At 34.8% G+C, this 20864-nt stretch overlaps 1 protein-coding gene across 2 annotated transcripts in view; it reads left to right on the forward strand.

Moving 5' to 3' along the window:
• TMEM38B (transmembrane protein 38B) overlaps positions 1–14052 on the forward strand; it is a 48180-nt gene extending 34128 nt beyond the window's left edge. For both annotated transcript variants that reach the window (XM_026506069.4, XM_057313644.1), the window contains one exon: positions 12096–14052. In XM_026506069.4, coding sequence (XP_026361854.1) covers positions 12096–12311 — 216 coding nt within the window. In that variant the 3' untranslated portion in view covers positions 12312–14052. The remainder of the gene's footprint in view (positions 1–12095) is intronic.
• Positions 14053–20864: the final 6812 nt, after the last annotated feature.

A 20864-nucleotide genomic window follows, 5' to 3' on the forward strand; every position in this document is an offset into this window, starting at 1 on the left:
GATTTATATTGATTTTTAAATGGCTTGTCATTTGTTTCTGAGTAGCTACTATAGTTTTTCATTTCTTAGATATAAAAAGATGAAATGACAATATATAGGGAAAGATTTGGCGTAATTATTTATTTTGTTTATTTTTCTTTACTTTGTTCTTTTCCTGTATTATTTGTATAGTCAAGAAATGTGCATTATCTGTTCGTTTTGGATAATAATCTAGTGTTTTGGCATATACAGAGATGCTGATAAATATGATTTCTCTTTTCAAAGAGAATAACTCCCCAAAAGTAAAGCAAGCACATAGAAGGCTATAATATAAGTGTGAAAATCGTGAGTTCTGTAAGAGAAACAGAAAGTAAATGCCCCCACCATTGCTCAACCTGTAGTATCTCTTTTGATATCTCAACCCACTAGCAGCCACTCTGTGGTAAGCCACAGGAGGTCTCTGTCTTGACATGTGCAGGCTAGCCCCAAGCCAAGGGCTTGTGGCACCATCCCATATAGACATCTGGAGTCTCCTCCCCTGCCCCTTGTGCCTACTCAGTTTCCTCCTATTTGATATCCTGCCCTGCAGAGCCAAGTCTGTTTAGCTTCACTGACATCAGTCTCTGCCACCTTAGTTTCAGTTCTAGCTTTCTGCTTGAGAAATTGTCCTGAGGCAGAAGTGAGGGTACACGTGTGGATCACTTTATCAGTTACTCTCTTCTCACCATCAGTCTTACACTCTCTGTTGTCCAGTGCCTAAAAGTAGTTACCTTGTTTTTTGGTCAGTTTTATGGTTTCTTTGCCTGGAGTCTAGAACTAGTTATTCTGTTGTCAAGGATCTTACTTGATCAGTCTTGTCAGAGGTTTTTGTATATTGTCAGTCTTTTCAGAGGACCAACTTTTGGTTTTGTTGTTCCTCTCAATCATACTGTTTCACATTGCTGTGTCTCACGTCACGTATTTTCATTTTTACTGTCATTCAGTTTAAATTCTTTTCTTTTTCTTTTTTTTTGGTATTTATCCATTCATTTTAGAGAGAGAGCACGGAAGTGAGTGGGGGAAGGGGCAGAGGGAAAGGGAGAGAGAAATTTCAGCAGACTCCTTGCTGAGCTGGGAGCCCGATGCAGGGCTCAATTCCAAGACCCTGAGATCATGACTTGAGCCAAAACCGAGAGTCAGACGCTTAACCGAGTGTGCCACTCAGGCGCCCCAGTTTTAATTTCTCTTAACTTACATAACAATTTCTTCTTTGACAAAAAATGCTTAAGAGTGTGTTTTAAAATTTCAGACATTAAAAAAAATCTTTTAAACTTTTAAAAACTTTTCTTTAACTGCATTATAGACAGTATATGTGGTCTGTTATTCTCTGGTGTTTGTCGAGACTTTATTTCTGTACTAGTATTGATGAGATTTTAGAATTATTTTTATATAAGAAAAGTGTGTTCTTTATTTTTGAGGTGTAAGGAGTCTGCAAATATCTACACATATGCTTGTTCATTATGTTTCAAATATATAGCTACTAATTTTTTCCATGTCTGATCTATTAATTTTCTTTCTTCCTGAGAGAAGTGTGTTAAACTTCTTCCTCCTTCTCTTCTTGTCTCTTTCCCTCCCTCTTATCTTCCTTTCCTTTCTTCGTTTCTTCCATAGCCCAAGCAAACTGAACATTCAGTGATGTTTAGCCCTGTAGGATCCCAGTTTCATTCAAAGAGGACTCAGTTCTACTTTTCCAGCTTTCACAAGTCTTTTATGATCGTTAAAATTCAATTCTCAGAGGAAAGAAATAGGTGCCAACTAAGACTGTTGGTATAGGGAAAAGCGCACGGGCTTTGGAGTGAGAATGTGAAATCCAGGCTTCACAATTTTGAGCAAGTCATTTATGTTTCTTAAACTAGAGTTATACATATCCTAAGGGATATATGGCTTTTTTTTGGCCCTATCAGTACAAAGTCACATTATAAATGTGTTGTTTTATGTACCATTGGTTGATCTCAATGTTAGTTATTATAAACATTTTTAAGTTAAACAGGAATATATTATGGGATAGAATTCAAAATTCACGTTTTTTAAGATAAGATAAAATATGACATTTTATACTTGGCATGCCTTTGTTTTGGGCTCTACCAAGTTCACTTTCTTTCATCAGAGATGATTTGAGAAAAGTTTGAGAAGCATGGATTATCTTTTGGCTCCTTCATATAAGGAGTTATGGTGAAATAGTGTTATTGTGAAATAAAACACAGGGATACTTGAGTGGTTAAGAGTGATTAAAACTGAAAAGAGGCTGTTGGATTTTTGAAATGAAGAGGTTTTTGGTGACTTGGATAAAAGCAGTTTTCAGTGGACTGGTAGAGAATAGAAAAATGATTATAATAGACTGAGGTGAATAAGAGGAATTGAAGACAAAGCATATAAACTATTTTAAAGAGATTTGGAGAGAGTATAAATAGAAATAGCTTGGGAGAGCAGTTTGGCAATATCTGACAAAGTCGAAGAGTCAACGTATCTTGTGACCTGTTAATCCTTTTCTAGGTATAATCTACAGCAACCCGTCTCTTAACATGTGGTACAGAGCCCAACTTCATCAGTATCTCTTTTAAAATATGTGTTAGCAAAGTAGCATTTTTTTCTTTTAGATCCCTCTAATACCCAAGCCACTAACTTATTCTTATTCTGAAAAAATTGGGCTAAAGGATCTCATACAGAAAGTTAATCTGCTAATTGGCAGTACATTTTCCAGAAATACAAAGGATAACTTCAAAGGGCTGTTACATTTACAAAAAACTTAGAAACAAGCTCTTCAAAAATTTTTTTAAAACCTACTTATTAAACTTAATTTTCATACAATAAAATATACTCATTCTAAGATTACATTTTGATGACTTTTGACACATTATGTGCATAATCATCACAATCAAGATATGGAATATTTCTTTTACTTCAAAAAGGTCCTTGTGTACTACTACTCCAGTAAATCCTAACTATTGCTTATAGCTCCAGGGTACCACTTACCCAGTTTCTGTCATTGTAGATTAATCTTATTTCAAGTTTCATATAAATGTAAACTATCTATCTTTTGTGTCTGGCTTCTTTTGTTTGGCATAATGTATTTTTTTTTTTAGATTTTATTTATTTGAGCGAGAGAGCACGGCATGAGTGGGGAGAGGGGCAAAGGGACAAGCAGACTCCCTGCTGAGTGGGGAGCCCAATGTGGGGCTCTATTCCAGGACCCTGAGATCATGACCTAGCCAAAATCAAGAGTTGGCTGCTTAACCAACTGAGCCACCCAGGTGCCCCTGTTTAACGTAATGTTTTTGAGATTAACCCATGCTGGTGCATGCTCCTTTTTATTGCTGAGTAACATTATACACCCCAGTTTGTTTATCCAGTTATCTGTTGACAGATTTTGGATTATTTCTAGTTTTTTATTTTTTCCAGTATGGTTATTTTGAATAAAGTTGCTGTGAACACATGTACTTCGTGTGGACATGTATTTTCATTTCTCTTGGATAAATAGCTAGGAGTGGAATTGCTGGGTCATATGGAAAGCATAAGTTTAATGTTTAAAGAAACTGGCACGCTGTTTTCCAAAATGGTTGTACCCATCAACGTTACTACCAGCAATGTATGAGAGTTCCAGATGTTCTACATCCTTGCCAATATTTGTTATTGCCAGTCTCCTGCCATTTTACATATATGTAGTGGTATCTCACTGTAGGGTTGTTTTTTGTTTTTTGTTTTTTTGGGTTTTTTTTTTTTTTTTTTTTTTTTTTTTTTTTTTTTTTTTGCATTTTCTCTGATAAACTAGAGATTTGAGCATCTTTTCCTGTGCTTATCGGCCATTTATATTATCATCTTCAAGCAGTGTTTGTTCCAGTCTTTGCCCATTTTTGAAAATTGGATGGTTTGTCTTCTTATTGAGTTGTTACAGTTCTCTGTATATTCAGGATACCAATCCTTTGTGAGATATATGAACTACAAATATTTTTTTCCTAGTTTGTGGCTTTCTTTTTTATTTTGTTAATATTAAGAAATTTTTGTTTTGATGAAGTTCAGTTTATCAAATTTTCCTTTTATGGTCCTGCTTTTTGTGTACTGTGTAAGTAATCCTTCCATACCCCTGGGCTGTGAAGATTTTTCACCTGTATTTTCTTCTTACAGCTTTTGCCTTTATATTTAGGTATGTGATCTATTTCAAATTAAGTTTTATAATTGGCGTAAGATAAAGGCGAGATTTATTTTTTCATTATAAGCATGAATTTGTTCCAGCACTATTTGTTGAAAAGACTGTCTTTTCCCTCATTGAATTATATTGGCACCTTTGTTGAATATCAGTTGCCCTTATATGTGTGGGTCTATTTCTGGACTATATTCTGTTCCATTGATTTATATGTCTATCTTTAACCAATACCAAATTGTCTTACATAACTATAATTTTATAACAAGTCTTGAAATCAAATAGTATAAGTACTTCAAATTTATTCTTTCTCAAGATTTCTTTGGATATTTTAGGTGTTTCACATTTTCATATAAGTGTTAAGATTAGGATGTCACTTTCTACAAAAAAAAACCCAACAGGGCTTCTAGGATTGTGATGAGATTGTGTTGTGTTCATAGATCCATTTGGGAGAAATAATATCTTAAAAATATTGAACCTGCCAATCTGTCAATATGATATATTTCTGTTTATTTAGGTCTTCTTAAATTTTTGTGTTTTCATTGTCTTATATATATTTTGTTAAATTTAAATTTATCCTGAAGTAGTTCATATTTTGGGATGCCTTTATAAATAGTAATTTAAAAGTTTTCAGTTTTACAGTTTACATTGCTTATATGTAGATGTACAGTTGATTCTTGTATGTTTTTCTTGTATCCTATAACCTTTCTAAATTTATGTATTAGTTCTGGTATATATTGTGTGGATTTCTTAGCATTGCCTAATATACAGTCTTGTCTATAATACAGTTTTACTTTTTCCTTTTTAATATGGCTGCTGTTTATTTCTTTTTTATTGCCTTATTGTCCTGGCTAGAACCTCCAGTACAAAGGTGAATGGAAATGGTGTGAGAGTGGACATCTTTGTCTTGTTCCTAACCTTAATGGGAAAACATTCATCATACATTAAGTATGGTGTGAGCTGTAAATTCTTATCAATATACTTTATCAGGTTACGGAAATTTCCTTATATTCCTAATTTGGTGAGAATTTTTATCACGAATTGGTTTGGAATTTTGTTAAATGCTTTGTTCTGTATTGGTTGAGGTGATCATATGGTTTTTTTCTCCTGTATTCTCTTAATGTAGTAGATTACTTTGATTTTAAAAAATGTATCAACCTTTCATTTGTGTGACAAACTGCATTTGGCTATGGTGGATCCTTTTTGTATATTGCTAGATTCAATTTGCTGATATTTTGAAGACATTTTTTTCCAGTGCGTTTATGAAGGAAGGATGTTAGTTTGTAGTTTCTTTGTCTGGTTTTTGTATCAGCATAACACATGGCTCATTAAATAAGTTGAGAAGTGTTCAATTCTCTATTCTCTGAAAGTGTTTGTGTAGGTTTGATATTATTTCTTAGTTAAGTGTTTGATATTAGACTATTCAGATTTTCTATTTTATTTGTGTTCATTTTGGTAAGTTGTATTTGTCAAGGAATTTGCCATTTTGCTTAAATTTTTTATTTTATTGGCATGAAATTTTTCATGGCAGTTCTTTGTTACCCTTTTAATGTCTGTAGAATTGTGGTAATGTCTCCACTTTAGTTCCTGGTATTGGTCATTTGTATTTTCTCTCTCTTTTTTTAAATCAGTCCTACTAGATATTTATCAATTTCATTGTTTTGTTGGAAAGACCCAGCCTTTGGTGTCATTGTTTTCAGTTTGACATTTCACTAATTTCAGGTCTATATTATGTCCGTCCTTGTGCTTACTTTGGGCCTTCTTTATTCTTTTTCTATAAAGAAAATGTTCATAAGTTTGACTCTATAACACTTTTTTAAGAAGTTGCATGGAAGAAAGCACCATGGTCAAAGTAAAAATACAACTGTCAAATTGTGATAGAAGTACTTGCAAAATATATCATAGAGGCTTATATTCATAATACACAACAACCTCTTAAAAATTAAGGGATACAGGGCCAAAAACCTGATAGAAAAATTAAAAGGAAGCTTCTCATAGAGAAGATATGATATCTTTCAAACATGTGGGAAAAATGTGCAACACTCATAATTTGAGAAATATTAATTAAAATAACATATTATTTATCTGGCTGGCAAAATTTAGAAAGTCTGGCTCTGTGTTCTATCTACAAGGCTATGGAGAATCAAACACTCTTGGAATTTTTCATTTTCAGTGTTTTTTAGATATTCTTGCATGTTTGTTTTTCTCTTCAATTTTTTTCCAGCTATTTTTGCATATTGATATGAACTTTAATAGCAATTTGTCTTAACTCCATAAAAAACTTGCTGGTATTTTTTTATTGAGATTGTGTTAAATTTATAAATTAACTTAAGGAGGCAGTTATATTACATAGGGAGAGAAACAGTGAGACAGGAGTGAGGACAGAGCTATGAGATTCTTTAATACTTACTTAGAGAAGGAAGATTCAGAATGGGAACCTGGAAAGAAGTTGTTAGTCAAGCAAGGGGAAAACCAAGATATGGTTTTAGGAAGGATGGACTGGAGAGTTATGCTGAATGCTGTTGAGAGGTATATTCAGATAGTATGTTATTGAAAACATGAATGAGGGACAGTGTCTTTAGGCCCTTTGAGGGATACAAATGGGCATATAAAGTTTGAGTAAGACCCAGACTTTGTACTTAAGATGTTATGAAGAGAAATATGAGAAAGAGAAATATAAGACATGTACACTAAACTTTTAAACTTTGTGAGGAGTGGGACTAGGTTTATTTTATTTATTACTGCATCCCTGGCAGTATGTCTAGTATTTGTAGTAGATTTTAAATATGTATTTGTTGACTGACTGATAAATGGTTCAAAAGCCTCTTTTAGAGGTCTCACTGTATTGAATTCTTCCATACTTAATTATCTAAGACTAAACTACCAGAAATGAGCAATTCATTTACCCAGTTTATTGAACAGGACATTTATAAAAATGGAAATCTTAAAATTTTAATTTATTTGACAGTCATCAGGTTAATAATTACTGATGCCTGAGTGAGTGACATCACCAATGAAGAAAGCATAGATGACCAGAAAACATGGTTGAATATGCCACTTGCCGTTGGGAGTTCATTCAAGGACAAGGAGACTTTCACTGAAGGTTTTCTAAAAGGCTTAGTGGAGTAGACACATGAGTTGCTCTGCAAAGGATTGTTTGGATCTGGGAACTCAGAGACAGGAAGAAGTATGTTCTGGGTGGAGAGAGAGTAATAATGCAAATTTTGTTTGTATAGATTCTTTCAGTTGTTTGTGTGAGGTAGAAATTATGTTTATTCCTTGTACTCTCTAGGCTCTGTACAGGATCTAAAAGTACATTAAGTGTTGTTTGTGCCCTTAAAGAACTTAGATTGTATGTCACATTTTTCTGGGCATCTTTGAAATGATATAGCATGAGATATTACATAAAGAATGTGGTAGAGCTTTAAACAGTTTATTTTCCTGAATTAGTTTATATTTTAGGATATGTTGTAAATATCAGATTGTCTTTAGAGTTTCTACTTTCTTTTTTTTCTTTCTCTTTTTAAACAAGAGACTGGGAAGTCGAATGCTATTTAATTTAAGTCTTATGCTTTTTTTGTTAATAGTTTGCTAAATAAAGAGACAGTTTTATATTTTATGTATAAAAGAATAAGGGTTCATTCCATTTGTCACCATTATATTTGTGTCACCTTGCTGAATCAAGACCTGATAAGAGGCTGAATTCACAGAAGTTTGTCCTTGAACCTCATAAGTCTATCTCAGCAGTAATTTCTGATGCCAGCAATACTTCTCAGCTGAGTGATGAGTCTACTGGGAGTGGAGATTCTATTAAAACACTCGACTTTGAAAAATACTATAGTTCATGCTCTCATGAAATACTTTAGATCCTGACAGTCTTCTCTTTTAGTGTTTGTAAAAAGACATTGCTGTTTTCCTGACAGTGGACCATTGTTTTTAACTGAATTCCTTTATTTGTTATTGGCAGTCCATGAAGTCAAGCTATGACCAAGGTAATTATGCTAGTACACCTTATTGTAACTATTTATTCTAAAGAATAATTTAGTATAAAGAAATCGTTCTTAGATCTTACACAATAATGACATAAACTTATAGAGTAACATTATATTTAGACTCTTCTTACTCTATATTCTCTCTCCAGGTGACCACATTCATATTCATGCCTTTACATTTTACTTATATGGTAATGACTTCCAAATCTATATCTCATACTTAAATATCTGTGACCAGACCTCCATCACTGCATTTACCCTTTTACTGTTCTGTAATTACTGGTTTACTCTGTCTCTGACCAGCGTGTCTCTGACTAGTCTGTAAGGACTTTCAGGGCAGGGATGACATTCAACTTTTTTCTGGCAGACAGGTGTAATACACAAGGAGATTATTTTAATCCTGTTGATAGTTGCTTTTAGGTTTTGTTCATGCTGTTCTGTTTTGGGTTTGCCCTTCTAGAATGTGACCCTTTTGGGGTCTCAGTTTAAACCTGAGGTATATCCCTAGGCAGTTCCACTTGGCTGGCCTTGAACTCCAACCTTGTGCTGGCTGCTGTTGAAGTGTCTGATCAGCTTTTAGCCTTCCAACTATTGCTCTCTGCTAGGTTTTTGAAATCTCTGTGTTTGCACAATTTAGGGTTGGTAAACTTCTCCACACAAGTTATGTGTGGATCTTTGGGCTTAGTTTTTTGTGGTTCTTTCCTCTTTGAGCTGTATTGCCCTCAAGTCCCAGATGCTTTGGCCTTCTCACATTGCAGCCTCTGTCTCCTTAGCCCATTTGGAACTTGTGTTTGCTGTGAATTGACACGTATCATTAAAAGAAAAAAGCCAGGTTGAATGTGGAGCTCACCTTACTCAGTTAACTTTCTCTTAGGGATCATAGCCCTTTTAAGTTCAGCCTGATTTGTTACTCTCCAGTGCCTTTTAATGATTGTTCTGTGTATTTGTTTTTAATATTGATTTTGGTGAGAGACTGGGTTTGATATAAGGCATTTTTTAAGTCATGGCTGGCTTGGAGCCCATGTGCATGCATTTTTTTAAAAGTTTGTTAGTTTGTTTATTTTTATTAAGGTCAAAGTCACAAAACAAATCAACTATTTCATTGTATACAATTCTGTGACATTTTGTACATTCACAATGTTGTGTGTGCATGCATTTTAATTTATCTAAATGATAGTACACTATAGCTCTTGTTCTTTATCTCATTTTCACCTAACAGTATTTTTAAGAATTTTTCCGTATTACTTTTCTTTTTTCTTTTTTCTTTTTTTTTTAAAGATTTTATTTATTTATTCGACAGAGATAGAGACAGCCAGCGAGAGAGGGAACACAAGCAGGGGGAGTGGGAGAGGAAGAAGCAGGCTCCCAGCAGAGGAGCCTGATGTGGGGCTCGATCCCACAACGCCGGGATCACGCCCTGAGCTGAAGGCAGACGCTTAACTGCTGTGCCACCCAGGCGCCCCCCATATTACTTTTCTATCTACTACTTTTAACAGTTGCACAGTATGCATTTCACTTCTGTGTTCTTCTTGATGGACACCTATCCTGTCTCCCAGCTCCTCACTACCTAGATAATACTGTAGTTAGTAAGAATTTTATTCTTGATTCCGTTTTCCCCAAACAAATGGATTGGGTAGGGGCTTCTTGTGGAGATTTGATTCCAAAAATTTCTAATTTGATTCATTATCTTAGATCTGCTGGAGGAATTGTCTTTTGGAAATTCTTGGGCTTTTGGAACCGTTTTAGTCCTTAACATTCTCCCCTCAGATCCATTTTGGTACCAATCTAATTTGTTGAGTAAATCTGAACATCTCTGAACACTGTGCGTTTTGCCAGATAAAGAATTGGTAGCGCTTTATATTCCACCTCTTAATGTCTTGGTGCTTTGTGTATAAATATACATGTGGGAAAAACTGGGTGATTAGAGACTTTCTACTCTCCCTCCTAAGGGTACAATTTACTGAAAGTCTGTGACCTTAGATAATGATAGAATGCAGTGTGTTTAGTGATTGATCTCAAAATCTGGTTGTTCCAAACTGCTTTACTGCTTATTGGTTCTGTGACTTTGGGCAAATTACTGAACCTATCAGCCTTGGTTCACATCTCTATGCCGAGAGTAATAGTGGAGTAATTGTTGGGTTAAATTTAACGAGATAAGATCATACAGAACACTTATCAAAGTTCTGGCGTATGTTAAAAGCATAGTAATGGTAGCTGTTATTGGTTGTTTGGTATAGTCTGTAGGTGATATTTTACTTTCCAATTCCTTTGAATACTAAATGTATTTTTGTGGTTATACTGCTCGTTTGCCACCCAAAAATATGGTGCCTTGTATTATTATTAATGAGTTATGTTCTTTTGCTCTGGTTAAGTATAAACTTGTAGAGAACAGAGATTTTCTAGAACCTAGCTGAGTTTGCTTCTCCTAAAGATTAAAGAATGCATTTTAGCTCAGAAATAAACCCATGCAAATGTGGTCGATTAATTTACGACAAAGGGGCCAAGAATATACCATGGGAGAAGGATGGTTTCTTCACTAAAATGGTGCTGGGAAAACTGGAGAGCCACATGCAAAAGGATATAACTGGACCACTATCTTACACCATACACAAAGATGAATTCAAAATGGATTGAAGAACCAAAACCATAAAACTCCTAGAAGAAAATATATGTGGTAAACTCCTTGTCATCAGTCTTGGCTATTTTTTGGATCTGACACCTAAAGCAAAGACATCAAAAGCAAAAATAAACAAGTGGAACTACATTAAACTAAAAAACTGCACAGCAAAGGAAACTGTTAGCAGTATGAAAGGGCAACCTACTGAATGGGAGAAAATATTAGCAAATCATATATCTGATAAGTGGTTAATATCCAGAGTACATAAAGAACTCATACAACTGAATAGCAAAAAACCAAACAATCCAATTAAAAAATGGGTAGCTCTGAATAGACATTTTTCCAAAGACATACAGATGGTCAACAGGTACATGAGAAGATGCCCAATGTCACTGATAATCAGGAAGTGCAAATCAAAACCACAAGGAGATACCACCTCGCACCTGTCAGAATGGCTGTTATCAAAAAGACAAGAAATAACAAGTGTTGATGAAGAGTGGAGAAAAGAGAACCCTTGTGCACTGTTGGTGGGAATGTAAGTTGGCGCGATTGCTATGCAAAACAGTATGGAAGTTCCTCAAAAAATTAATAGAACTACCATATGATCTAGCAGTTCCACTCTGGATATTTATCTGAAGAAAATGAAGACACTAATTCAAAAAGATAGATGCACTCCCATGTTCTTTGCAGCATTCTTTACAATAGCCAGGATAATAGAAGCAACGTGTCAGTTGATGGATGAATGGACAAAGAAGATGTGATGTGTGTGTGTGTGTGTGTATTTATACAGTGGAATATTCAGCAATAAAAAGAATGAAATCTTGCCATTTACGACAACATGGGTGGATCTTGAGGATGTTATGCTAAGTGAAATAAGTCAGAGAAAAGCAAATACATGATTTCACTTATATGTGAAACTAAAGAACAAAACAAATGAGCAAACAGAACAAAAGGCTCGGAGGGTAAAGTGGATAAAGGGACTCAAAAGATACAGCCTTCTGGTCATGGGGATGTAATGTGCAGCATGGTGACTATAGTTAATAATAGTGATTGTATATTTGAAAGCTGCTAAGAGTAAATCTTAAATCTCATCACACAAATAATTTGTAACTGTATGGTGACCTATTGTGGTGATCACTTTGCAATATATACAAATATTGAATCATGTTTTACACCTGAAACTGTCAATTATACCTCAATAAAAAAATTTTTTTAAAGAGTAAAAAATGTGTTTTTAATCTTTATTTCTTTAAATTTACTTTCTCCTCTCATTTTTGAAAAGTAGGAAACATTTGTATTTCAATTCAAAATTGAACTTTTTTTTTTCCAGATAACCATGATGATTACAGAGACTGCTACTGTGCCTTTTGCTCCTTTTGAGGATACATTGAGTCGGATGCTGTTTGGCTGGCAGCAGCAGTTTTCATCATGTGAAAAGAAAAGTGAAACAAAATCATCTTTTAATGGTACTGGTTCATCGACCTCAAAACCTATAGGTGTTGCTTCAGATACTGTTAAAAAGAAACATACTAAGAAGACTGAGTGAATTTACTTTATGAGCTGTAAAGGCAGAAATTTTTTTCTTATCTACCTGTCTGATTGTGATAAATATTTCTATGTAAATGATGTGAAATAAAGATTATATATAAGGAATGGAGGTGACAAAAAGAAAGAACTTCTTTCTGTTTCAGGGAGATTGTCTCTTTCTGGATTGTAATTCTTGAGTGTTATGAGTGTATCATGTGAAATTGTTTTCCTAAGTTATATATAAAGGATTCTGTTGTGATTATTTTAATAGTTTTATATTGATAAAAGAGGCTAGATTTTTTCCCTAATGTTAGAAAAAGTAAATTTACTATCATTGCAAAATAATAAAAATTAAAGCCTTTGTTATATTTAGGTATCTTCATACACAGTTTTAATTGAATCTATCTGAATTTTAGTTCAGCAAAATTAAACTTATACTTAACATTACTATTATAATTCCTAGATATGGAAAACAATTCCTATTTAACTTTGAGCACTGGGGAAAGTAAACCTTACCTAAACCACTTTTATTATGAACGAAAATAAATGACTAGTTTGTATTTCAGATATAAACATTGTATTTTTTAACCCACATTAAGTGGAAAATATTTGAAATTCTATTTAATTTTTTAAATAGTATTTTTCAGCAAGAACAGAGTATTGGTAATGAGTCTCGATCTGAAGTCTATTTCATGCCTTTGTTTATAATGTTCCTTTTTCTCCAGAGAAAATTAGGGGTATAATTTTTAATAAATTACTAAGCCCATGTTTTGCTTTGTAATTTTCATTTTAGGAGCTTATTTTTTTCTCTTTTAAAACAGATTCATTTTAACTGTAGTTCTTGTCAGCATTTCACATATTCTTAACTTCTTTCTTATCTTAGTTGGTCTGTATACATTAATGGTAGTATCTTTAATGATTCAGCATTTCAGTTTAAAAATTTTCCCTTGTGTCTCCTTTCTAATGGGTACGTTTCACGTTTTCTGGTTGAATGTCTCTTACTAGTTCGCATATGTTTGTTATATTTTAATCTACATATACGTATATTATTTTATTTTAAATTAAAACTAATTACCCTTATGTGGAAATGCTCAGTTCTAATGAGAATTGTACTTGGGCATTTGGTATAACCAGCTAACCAAGAAGAAACATAAGCTAAAACCTTATATGATAGTCCATTTGAATGAAGAATGGTGTTAAATCTGTCCTTATTGGCAAAAAAAAAAAAAAAAAGAGAGAGAGAAGAAGAAGGAGGGGTACTAAATAATGTTAAACTTTCTTGCTTTATTTCATAGCTTAAAAATGTAGTTATAATTTTAAAACTCTATGACTAACATGATTTTTTCTACCAAGACCCTGAACCTACCTGCAAAGAGTTAGTATGTACATAAGGCATTTGCGGATGGCACAGAAGTACTAAAATCACACCAAAGTTGGAAATTATTTGTTTTTAAAATTTTTTAGTATAAACACCAGCAAGGTACTATATACCCTTACTTGTTAAATAAAAAAAGATTTTTGGGGGGAAGGACCTTGGGATGCCTAGAAGTTTATTTTCAATATTGTATCAGAAAGCATTAAATATTTGGGTTTTGTATTATATTTGATACTCTTGTAGTTAAAAAACTTTTCAGAATTAACATGTTACTAATTATTGATTTAGTTTTGAAGTGTGGGTTTGACTATAGTTGAAATGGTAGGAGTGTTGTTTTACACTTGTATTAAAGACAAATTTATTAAAATAAGTTATTTAGCACCAATGGAGTATTACATTATTTTTATGTATTTTTGTTTTATATTTTTCTTGAGTTAGGAGTTCAGAACTCCTCTGGGATTTTGACTGATGATACAGTATTTGTCCAATGATTACTGTCCAAGTGGAATATTGGTACAAACGTTATTAATTTAGATGTGTATCCTGTAACCTTCAATTCAAGGTTCTTAGGAAAAAGCTACTGGAGAACATGGCTTAGGCTTGAAACCTCCCACTTCAAATCTACTCGTGTTGCCTAGACTAGAGACTTCACTTGGTTTGCAAAGCAGGTTGTTTAGACTTCTTTCCCAACATGTAGCATGAATGAGGTCTATGGGCCTGTTTCACATGGCCGGTCATACGTAGCAGTGAGAAAGTCAAGACCTGGTAGGTCTACTTAAGTAAGAGGAGACAAGATGCTGGTATAAGAACATGGGCTGGTTTAGCTCAGTGGTTTCACCCTCTAGGAAAATGTGGCCAAATTAATATCGAACTCTGATTTATCAGATTAGTCGCTCTTCTTTGCTGAGGGAGTAAGGGCTGGAGAGGGGCCCAGATATGTGGAGGAGGTGGATATCAGTGGAAATTCCAGCTTCCCTCTGGGCAGAGACCAAAAGGTGGAAATGAGAGAAGAAGGGAGAGATTCCTCCTTTACCGTATTTCTTTGTCCATTCCTTTGAGGCCAGACACTTCATTTTAATCGACCTCAAAGCTCAAGTGTATTGCAGTTGAGAGATATGTTGGAAATGGAATAATGTGTTCAAGGACACTTTCCTTCTCCGCACTGTTCTCTTGGAGTTTGCATTCCACTAGTGGAGAGTCTTACAATAAACAAATAAATGTGTTCTTATGGTGATACTGAAGGTTATAAATAAATATTAAGCAGGACACAAACATAGAAAGTGAGGAATTTGGGGGTGTTGAAATAGCATTGTTAGAGAAGGACTTTCTGTTAAAATTGCATTTTAGCAGAGATCTGAAGAACACATGAGGGAGCAGGCCAGGCAGACATCTGGGTAAGGGCAAGGGTCATTCCATTTTTTTACACACTTGGGTTAGATTATGTATTTTTTTCTTTTTTTTTTAAAGATTTTATTTATTTATCCGACAGAGATAGAGACAGCCAGCGAGAGAGGGAACACAAGCAGGGGGAGGGGGAGAGGAAGAAGCAGGCTTATAGCGGAAGAGCCTGATGTGGGGCTCGATCCCATAACGCCGGGATCACGCCCTGAGCCGAAGGCAGATGCTTAACCGCTGTGCCACCCAGGCGCCCCAGATTATGTATTTTTTTCTAAAAATTATTGAATTTATTTTTCTTAATAAGTACGATTTCACTCTTCTGGTTTTTAACAGAAGTATTTAATTTGTTTTTATTTTTACATTTTTTCTCTTGAGGTGAAATTTGCATACAATGAAATGCACAAATTGTAAGTGTACATTTAAATATTTTGGACAAATGCATACAACTAGATCCTGAACTTCTATCAAGATGTAGAACATTACCAGCACCAGCACTGGGAAGTTCCTTCCTAGTTAAATCTGCACCCCCACCCCAAATTATTCTGAATAGAATAAATAGAATCAGGCAATATATTCTCTTTTGCATAAGACTGCTTTCATACTCAGCATAGTGTTTTTGAGATTCATTCTTCTTGTTGCATTTATCAGTAGTTCATCCCTTCTTAATTTTTATACCACATTTTGTTTATCCTTTTGATGGGCTATTTCTGGTTTGTGATGTTCTGAATAAGCTACTATGACCATTTTTGTACAAGTCTTTTGATGAACGTATGTTTTTATTTCTTTTGGGCAAATACCTAGGAATAGAATTATGGTTAGTTTTGTAAGAAAAACTGGTAGACCTTTTTTACGCGGTGGTTGTACCATTTTATACTCCGTAACATTGTATGAGAGTTCCAGTGTTCTACATCCTTACCAAGGATTAGAGTTGTTAAACATTTTAATTTTGCCCATTTCCAATGGGTGGTTTGTGGTGTTTATGTTTTAAATATGTATTTCCCGGATGATTGATGATACAGAACACTTTTTGTGTGTGCTTATTGGCCTTTTGTTTATTTCCTTCTGTGAAGCATCTGTTCAGATCTTCTGTCCGTACTTTATTGGGTTTACCTTTCTATTACTAAGTTGTAGGGATTTTTATGTATTGTGGGTATTGATCCTTTGTCAAATACGTATTTTGCACATATTTCCTTCCTGGTCTGTGGCTTACCTACTCATTTTTATAGTGATGCCCTTTAACGAGGAGAGGTTTTTAATATTGCAGCAGTCTAATTTCTCAATATTTTATTTTACAGTTACTGTTTTCTGTGTCTTAAGAAACTTTTGCCTACCTCCAGGTTATGAAGGTATTTGCCTGAGGAACTCCAAATAAAGTAGTACCTAGCTTTTATTCTAAGAAACACTTAGAGGAGAAATCTTTATGCTATTATGTAAAGTCATAATTTTGTTATTCAGCAAGTCACTCAAGCCTAATTTTTAGTTCTGCTTCTTGAAAATCCTTATACACCTTATATCTGTGGTCACTTTTTCTGTGCTTGTGTTATAGTTCGTATATTACAGGAATTTAGTGCTTTTCTCCAGGTGTCTGTTTAGGAACTGTGGGCAGGGTTGACCTTATTTCATCACAATCCTGAAAAAGTAGAAGAGATGGTGAATAAGAATGTGGTAATAGAAAATGCTTTAAAAATGAAATAAATCTCTAAGCTCATTGTAGGTATGGGATTAGGTGGAAAGGTAGTGGTCCATGTTGGAATATATAATCTTAGTGCATATTAGTGGTGACAGAATGTGGACCAGTGATCTGGTATGAAAATCAGTAGACTTTAAATTAATTTCCATGGCAGACTGTCAGGTGACCCATCACAGTACATTTATGTGGCATGTTTAACTGAAGATAAGTATTACTTTCTTCTATGTTAAATAAAGATATTTAAGATGTAATTGGTATCAAGAAAAAGTCAATTCATTTGGTGGGATTATTATCAGCAAACAGTAGTTTGGTTAGGGAGGTGGAGGATTGGAGGGCCTCCTGCCTGACAAATGTAGTAGCTTCATATGTATTTTTACTGCTGTAGAATTATAGTATTAGTAAAGAGAATAAAGTTGATAATGGACATTTGTATTTTTTAATAAACATTTAGTATAATCATGTAATCATGACTTACAAATCCATTCTAATCAATAAAAATAGACGTAGACTGAAACCTTTGTTGAGAATAATACAAAATGAAATGATTCTGTTTGTGGCTTATAAATAGCATTTTTATATTTTGACATCTTAGCTGTGAGAGGAAGTACATAGTATTTTAATTAAATTTGCAAAGGACATTAGATGTTTTGAAAGCCCATAATGACAGGAAAAGTTCAAAGGTTTAACAGTTATGTTTGGGTTATGATTTGGCTTTAAAAAACACAAGTATGCAACAGGGAAGAATTATATAAGACCTGAACCTAAGGAAATATGCGTGCATTTTGTAATAAACTGTGATTGACAAGAATTAATGAAACATGAACATGTTATAGTCTTTGTTTTGAGCAGCCTGACATTTTGAGGGTTACCTTACTGAGGAAGAGAGAGAAATTCATGTTAGAGGACAAACAGCAGTCTTTGCCGTGACCTCTTACCTAAAAAGACTGTCTTGAAAATAATATATGTGAAAATGTTTTTAAAACATTTCACAGAGAAGAGTCTAGTTAATTTATAGGTGAAACCAGAGTTCTACACAGTTTGCAGGGCAAATCATGTGCCCCAGTCATTCATTTCCCATGTATAATATCTGACTCCCACAAGTCAGCAGGACTTGGACTTCAGAAGGCCATTGTCTTTACGCTGCTACTGTGTCTTGTTATGATGCTGTGGTGGTGGAATCTTATTACGAAGGAGCTAGTCACTCTGTATGGCATTCTGACTCACACATTGAAATCTCTCACTGCTGTCACTCCACTACTATGTCAATTACCACATTCACATTCTAAGTCTGATCTTTCAGTGTTCTCAGTTGGATACATGTCCTTAAAAGCCTACATTATTCTTCCCTATGATTGCAGATTAGGTATTATGATAAATTTTGTGGTAATTAAATCCATTTGAATACAGTCTTTAAAAAAAAAAAAAAGTCCCTTCTCTCTCCCTCCAGTCTTTCACTCTGTGTGTGTTGAAGCAGCTTCAGGTTTGGTCCCGACTCTGTCTTGAGCAGTGTTATTAATGTTACTCTTCTAAAGGAGACCTCAAGCCAAACTGTCCAGAATCTTTAAAGTACTTTCCAATCCCTCTGTCAACCAAATCTGTGGGATTCGAGGCTACCCCGGGACAGCGGGAATGGCACACATGGAGTTGATGGTCACTCCTCAGGCGGTCGCGATTTGAGTCACTAGGTGGTAGATGAAACAGTTGATAAATGTGTAAGAGCCGTGGGCAGCAGGAGCAAGGTTGAGAATTTCCTAGGAAGGTAGGAGGCTCGTTAGGCTCCAGGGAGGACAAGTGTCTTCTGTGCTGGCACAGTTATCCCCAAATATGAGGTCTGAAATAAGGTGGCAGAGAGGCAAAATTCTGATCTAGCTGTTTTTAAAGCTGCCGAGGTAAAGTTCTTTCACAGCAGTTGTTTAAAGGACAATCATCCTGGCTCTTAACATCCTAACAGACCTCCCAGAAACACCACCTTGCAGTACACAAAACTAGAACGCTTATTCCTACTTCCTCCTCAGTGACTACCTCCACAAGAGATCATACTTAGAGCCGTTCAGATGCTGTTAGTTTTGTTAATAGTTTTGCTAAGTCCTTCTCTGAGGACAGGAACCCACGCAAGAGATTCTTTGCAGGAAAGGGAAGATCTGCTTCAAGGTGACTTTTAGTCTTTGACTGTATCAAAATGCAGTTGACATCTCACCGTGGAAGAGAAATTAAAACACATATTTCAGTTCTGACAGAGCACTGCTCTCAGAAAGCATCCTACTACCTAAAGGAGACAAATGAGTTCAATTCAGGCAAGGATGAGAGGAAACTGGCAAGGCAAGTAATCTCCATTAGAAACAGGAAAATTTCTTCAAAAGGACATTTATCAGATTTGCATTTAAAAATTTTAATTGATGTATAACATTCAGAAAAGTGTACAAATTGTGTTTGTCTTGTTAAATTATCACAAAGAGAACATACCCGTGTAACTAAATCCCAGGTCGAGACATGAAACATGATTAATATCTCTCTTTTCTAATCACCACTCTTCTCAGAGGTAACCGGTATCCTGACTTCTAATATGAGGTGTTTGTTTTGACTTTTTTTGAATTTTATATGAATGGAATTACACCATATTTGTCCTAGTGTGCCTGACTTCTGCATACGTTTGTGACTTTCATCTACGTTACTTTGTGTAGCTTGTAGTTCACTCCTCCTCATTGCTAGTTTTCCACTGTGTGATTACACCTCCATTTGTGTATCCTGTCTGATGTGTTGGTGGGAATTTAGATTGTTATGGGGGCTATTGCAAATATTGCTGCTATAAAAATATTCCCTTGCATACCTTTTGATGCACTTGTGTACACATTTTTTTCTGTATGTTCTTAGCCAGGTCATGGAATATGAACATATTCAGCTTTTGTAGATAGTTCCCAAAAGTTTTACAGAGTTGTCGGCTTAATTTGCACTCCTATGAGCAGGGTTTGAGAGTTCCAGTTCCCCCACTTCCTTACCAATACTAGGTATTCTCCATCTTTTACATTTAATAATTCTGGCAAATTTAGAGTAGTAGCTCATGGTTTTAAATTTGTATTTCCCTGACGACTAGTGAAGTTGAACATGTGTCAGACAAGTTCATTGGCCATTTGGATATCCTCTTTCGTGAAGTGTCTGTTCTAGTTTCTTGCCCATTATTTTCAGTTGGGTTGTATGTCCTTTCATTTGTGTATAGGGTAGTGTGTGTGTGTGTGTGTGTACATACACTATGGATATGAGCTGTTTGGCAGTTTCATGCATTGCAAATATGTTCTTCCACTCTGTCAGCTTTCATTTTCACTCTTAAGTACCATGAATAGAAGTTATTAATTTTAATGTCCAGTTTAACAATAGTCTCATTATAATTGATTAATGACTTTTTGGTTTTATTTAAGAAATCTTTCCCTATCCCATGATCATGAAGATACTCTCCTATATTATCTTCTAGAAGCTATATTATTGTATCTTTTATCCTAAAAGATTCTCAAATTCCACTTGGAATTTATTATTTTTGTATGGTGTGAGCATGGCGTCAATTTTCCTTTTTTTCTTTTTCTATATGGATATCCAGTTCACCATCATTTATTGGAAAGTGCTACTTTGTTGTAAATTGGACATACATGCATTAAAATGTTCAGGACCCTGTTGTATTGTTCTCTTTATCTATCCTTACACTATATCACATATATACTATATATTGATTATGTTAACTACAGTAGCTGGATAAGTCTTCATATCCAGTAGAAAAAATCCTCCCACTTTGATCTTTTCCTTCTTCAAAGTTTTCTTGTCTATCCTTGGCCCCCTTTGCTCCTATATTAATTTTGGAATTGACAGCTTCCACAAAAATAACTTGCTTGAATCTTTTGAGATTTTTAAAATTGAGATTTAAAAAATTTTGGGGGGGCACCTGGGTGGCTCAGTCGTTAAGCGTCTGCCTTCGGCTCAGGGCGTGATCCTGGAGTTCTGGGATCGAGCCCCACGTCAGGCTCTTCTGCTGGGAGCCTGCTTCTTCCTCTCCTACTCGCCCTGCTTGTGTTCCCTCTCTCGCTGGCTGTCTCTCTCTCTCAAATAAATAAATAAAATCTTTA

Source organism: Ursus arctos, unplaced genomic scaffold (genome assembly GCF_023065955.2).
Source record: "Ursus arctos isolate Adak ecotype North America unplaced genomic scaffold, UrsArc2.0 scaffold_18, whole genome shotgun sequence".
NCBI classification, from domain to species: domain Eukaryota; kingdom Metazoa; phylum Chordata; class Mammalia; order Carnivora; family Ursidae; genus Ursus; species Ursus arctos.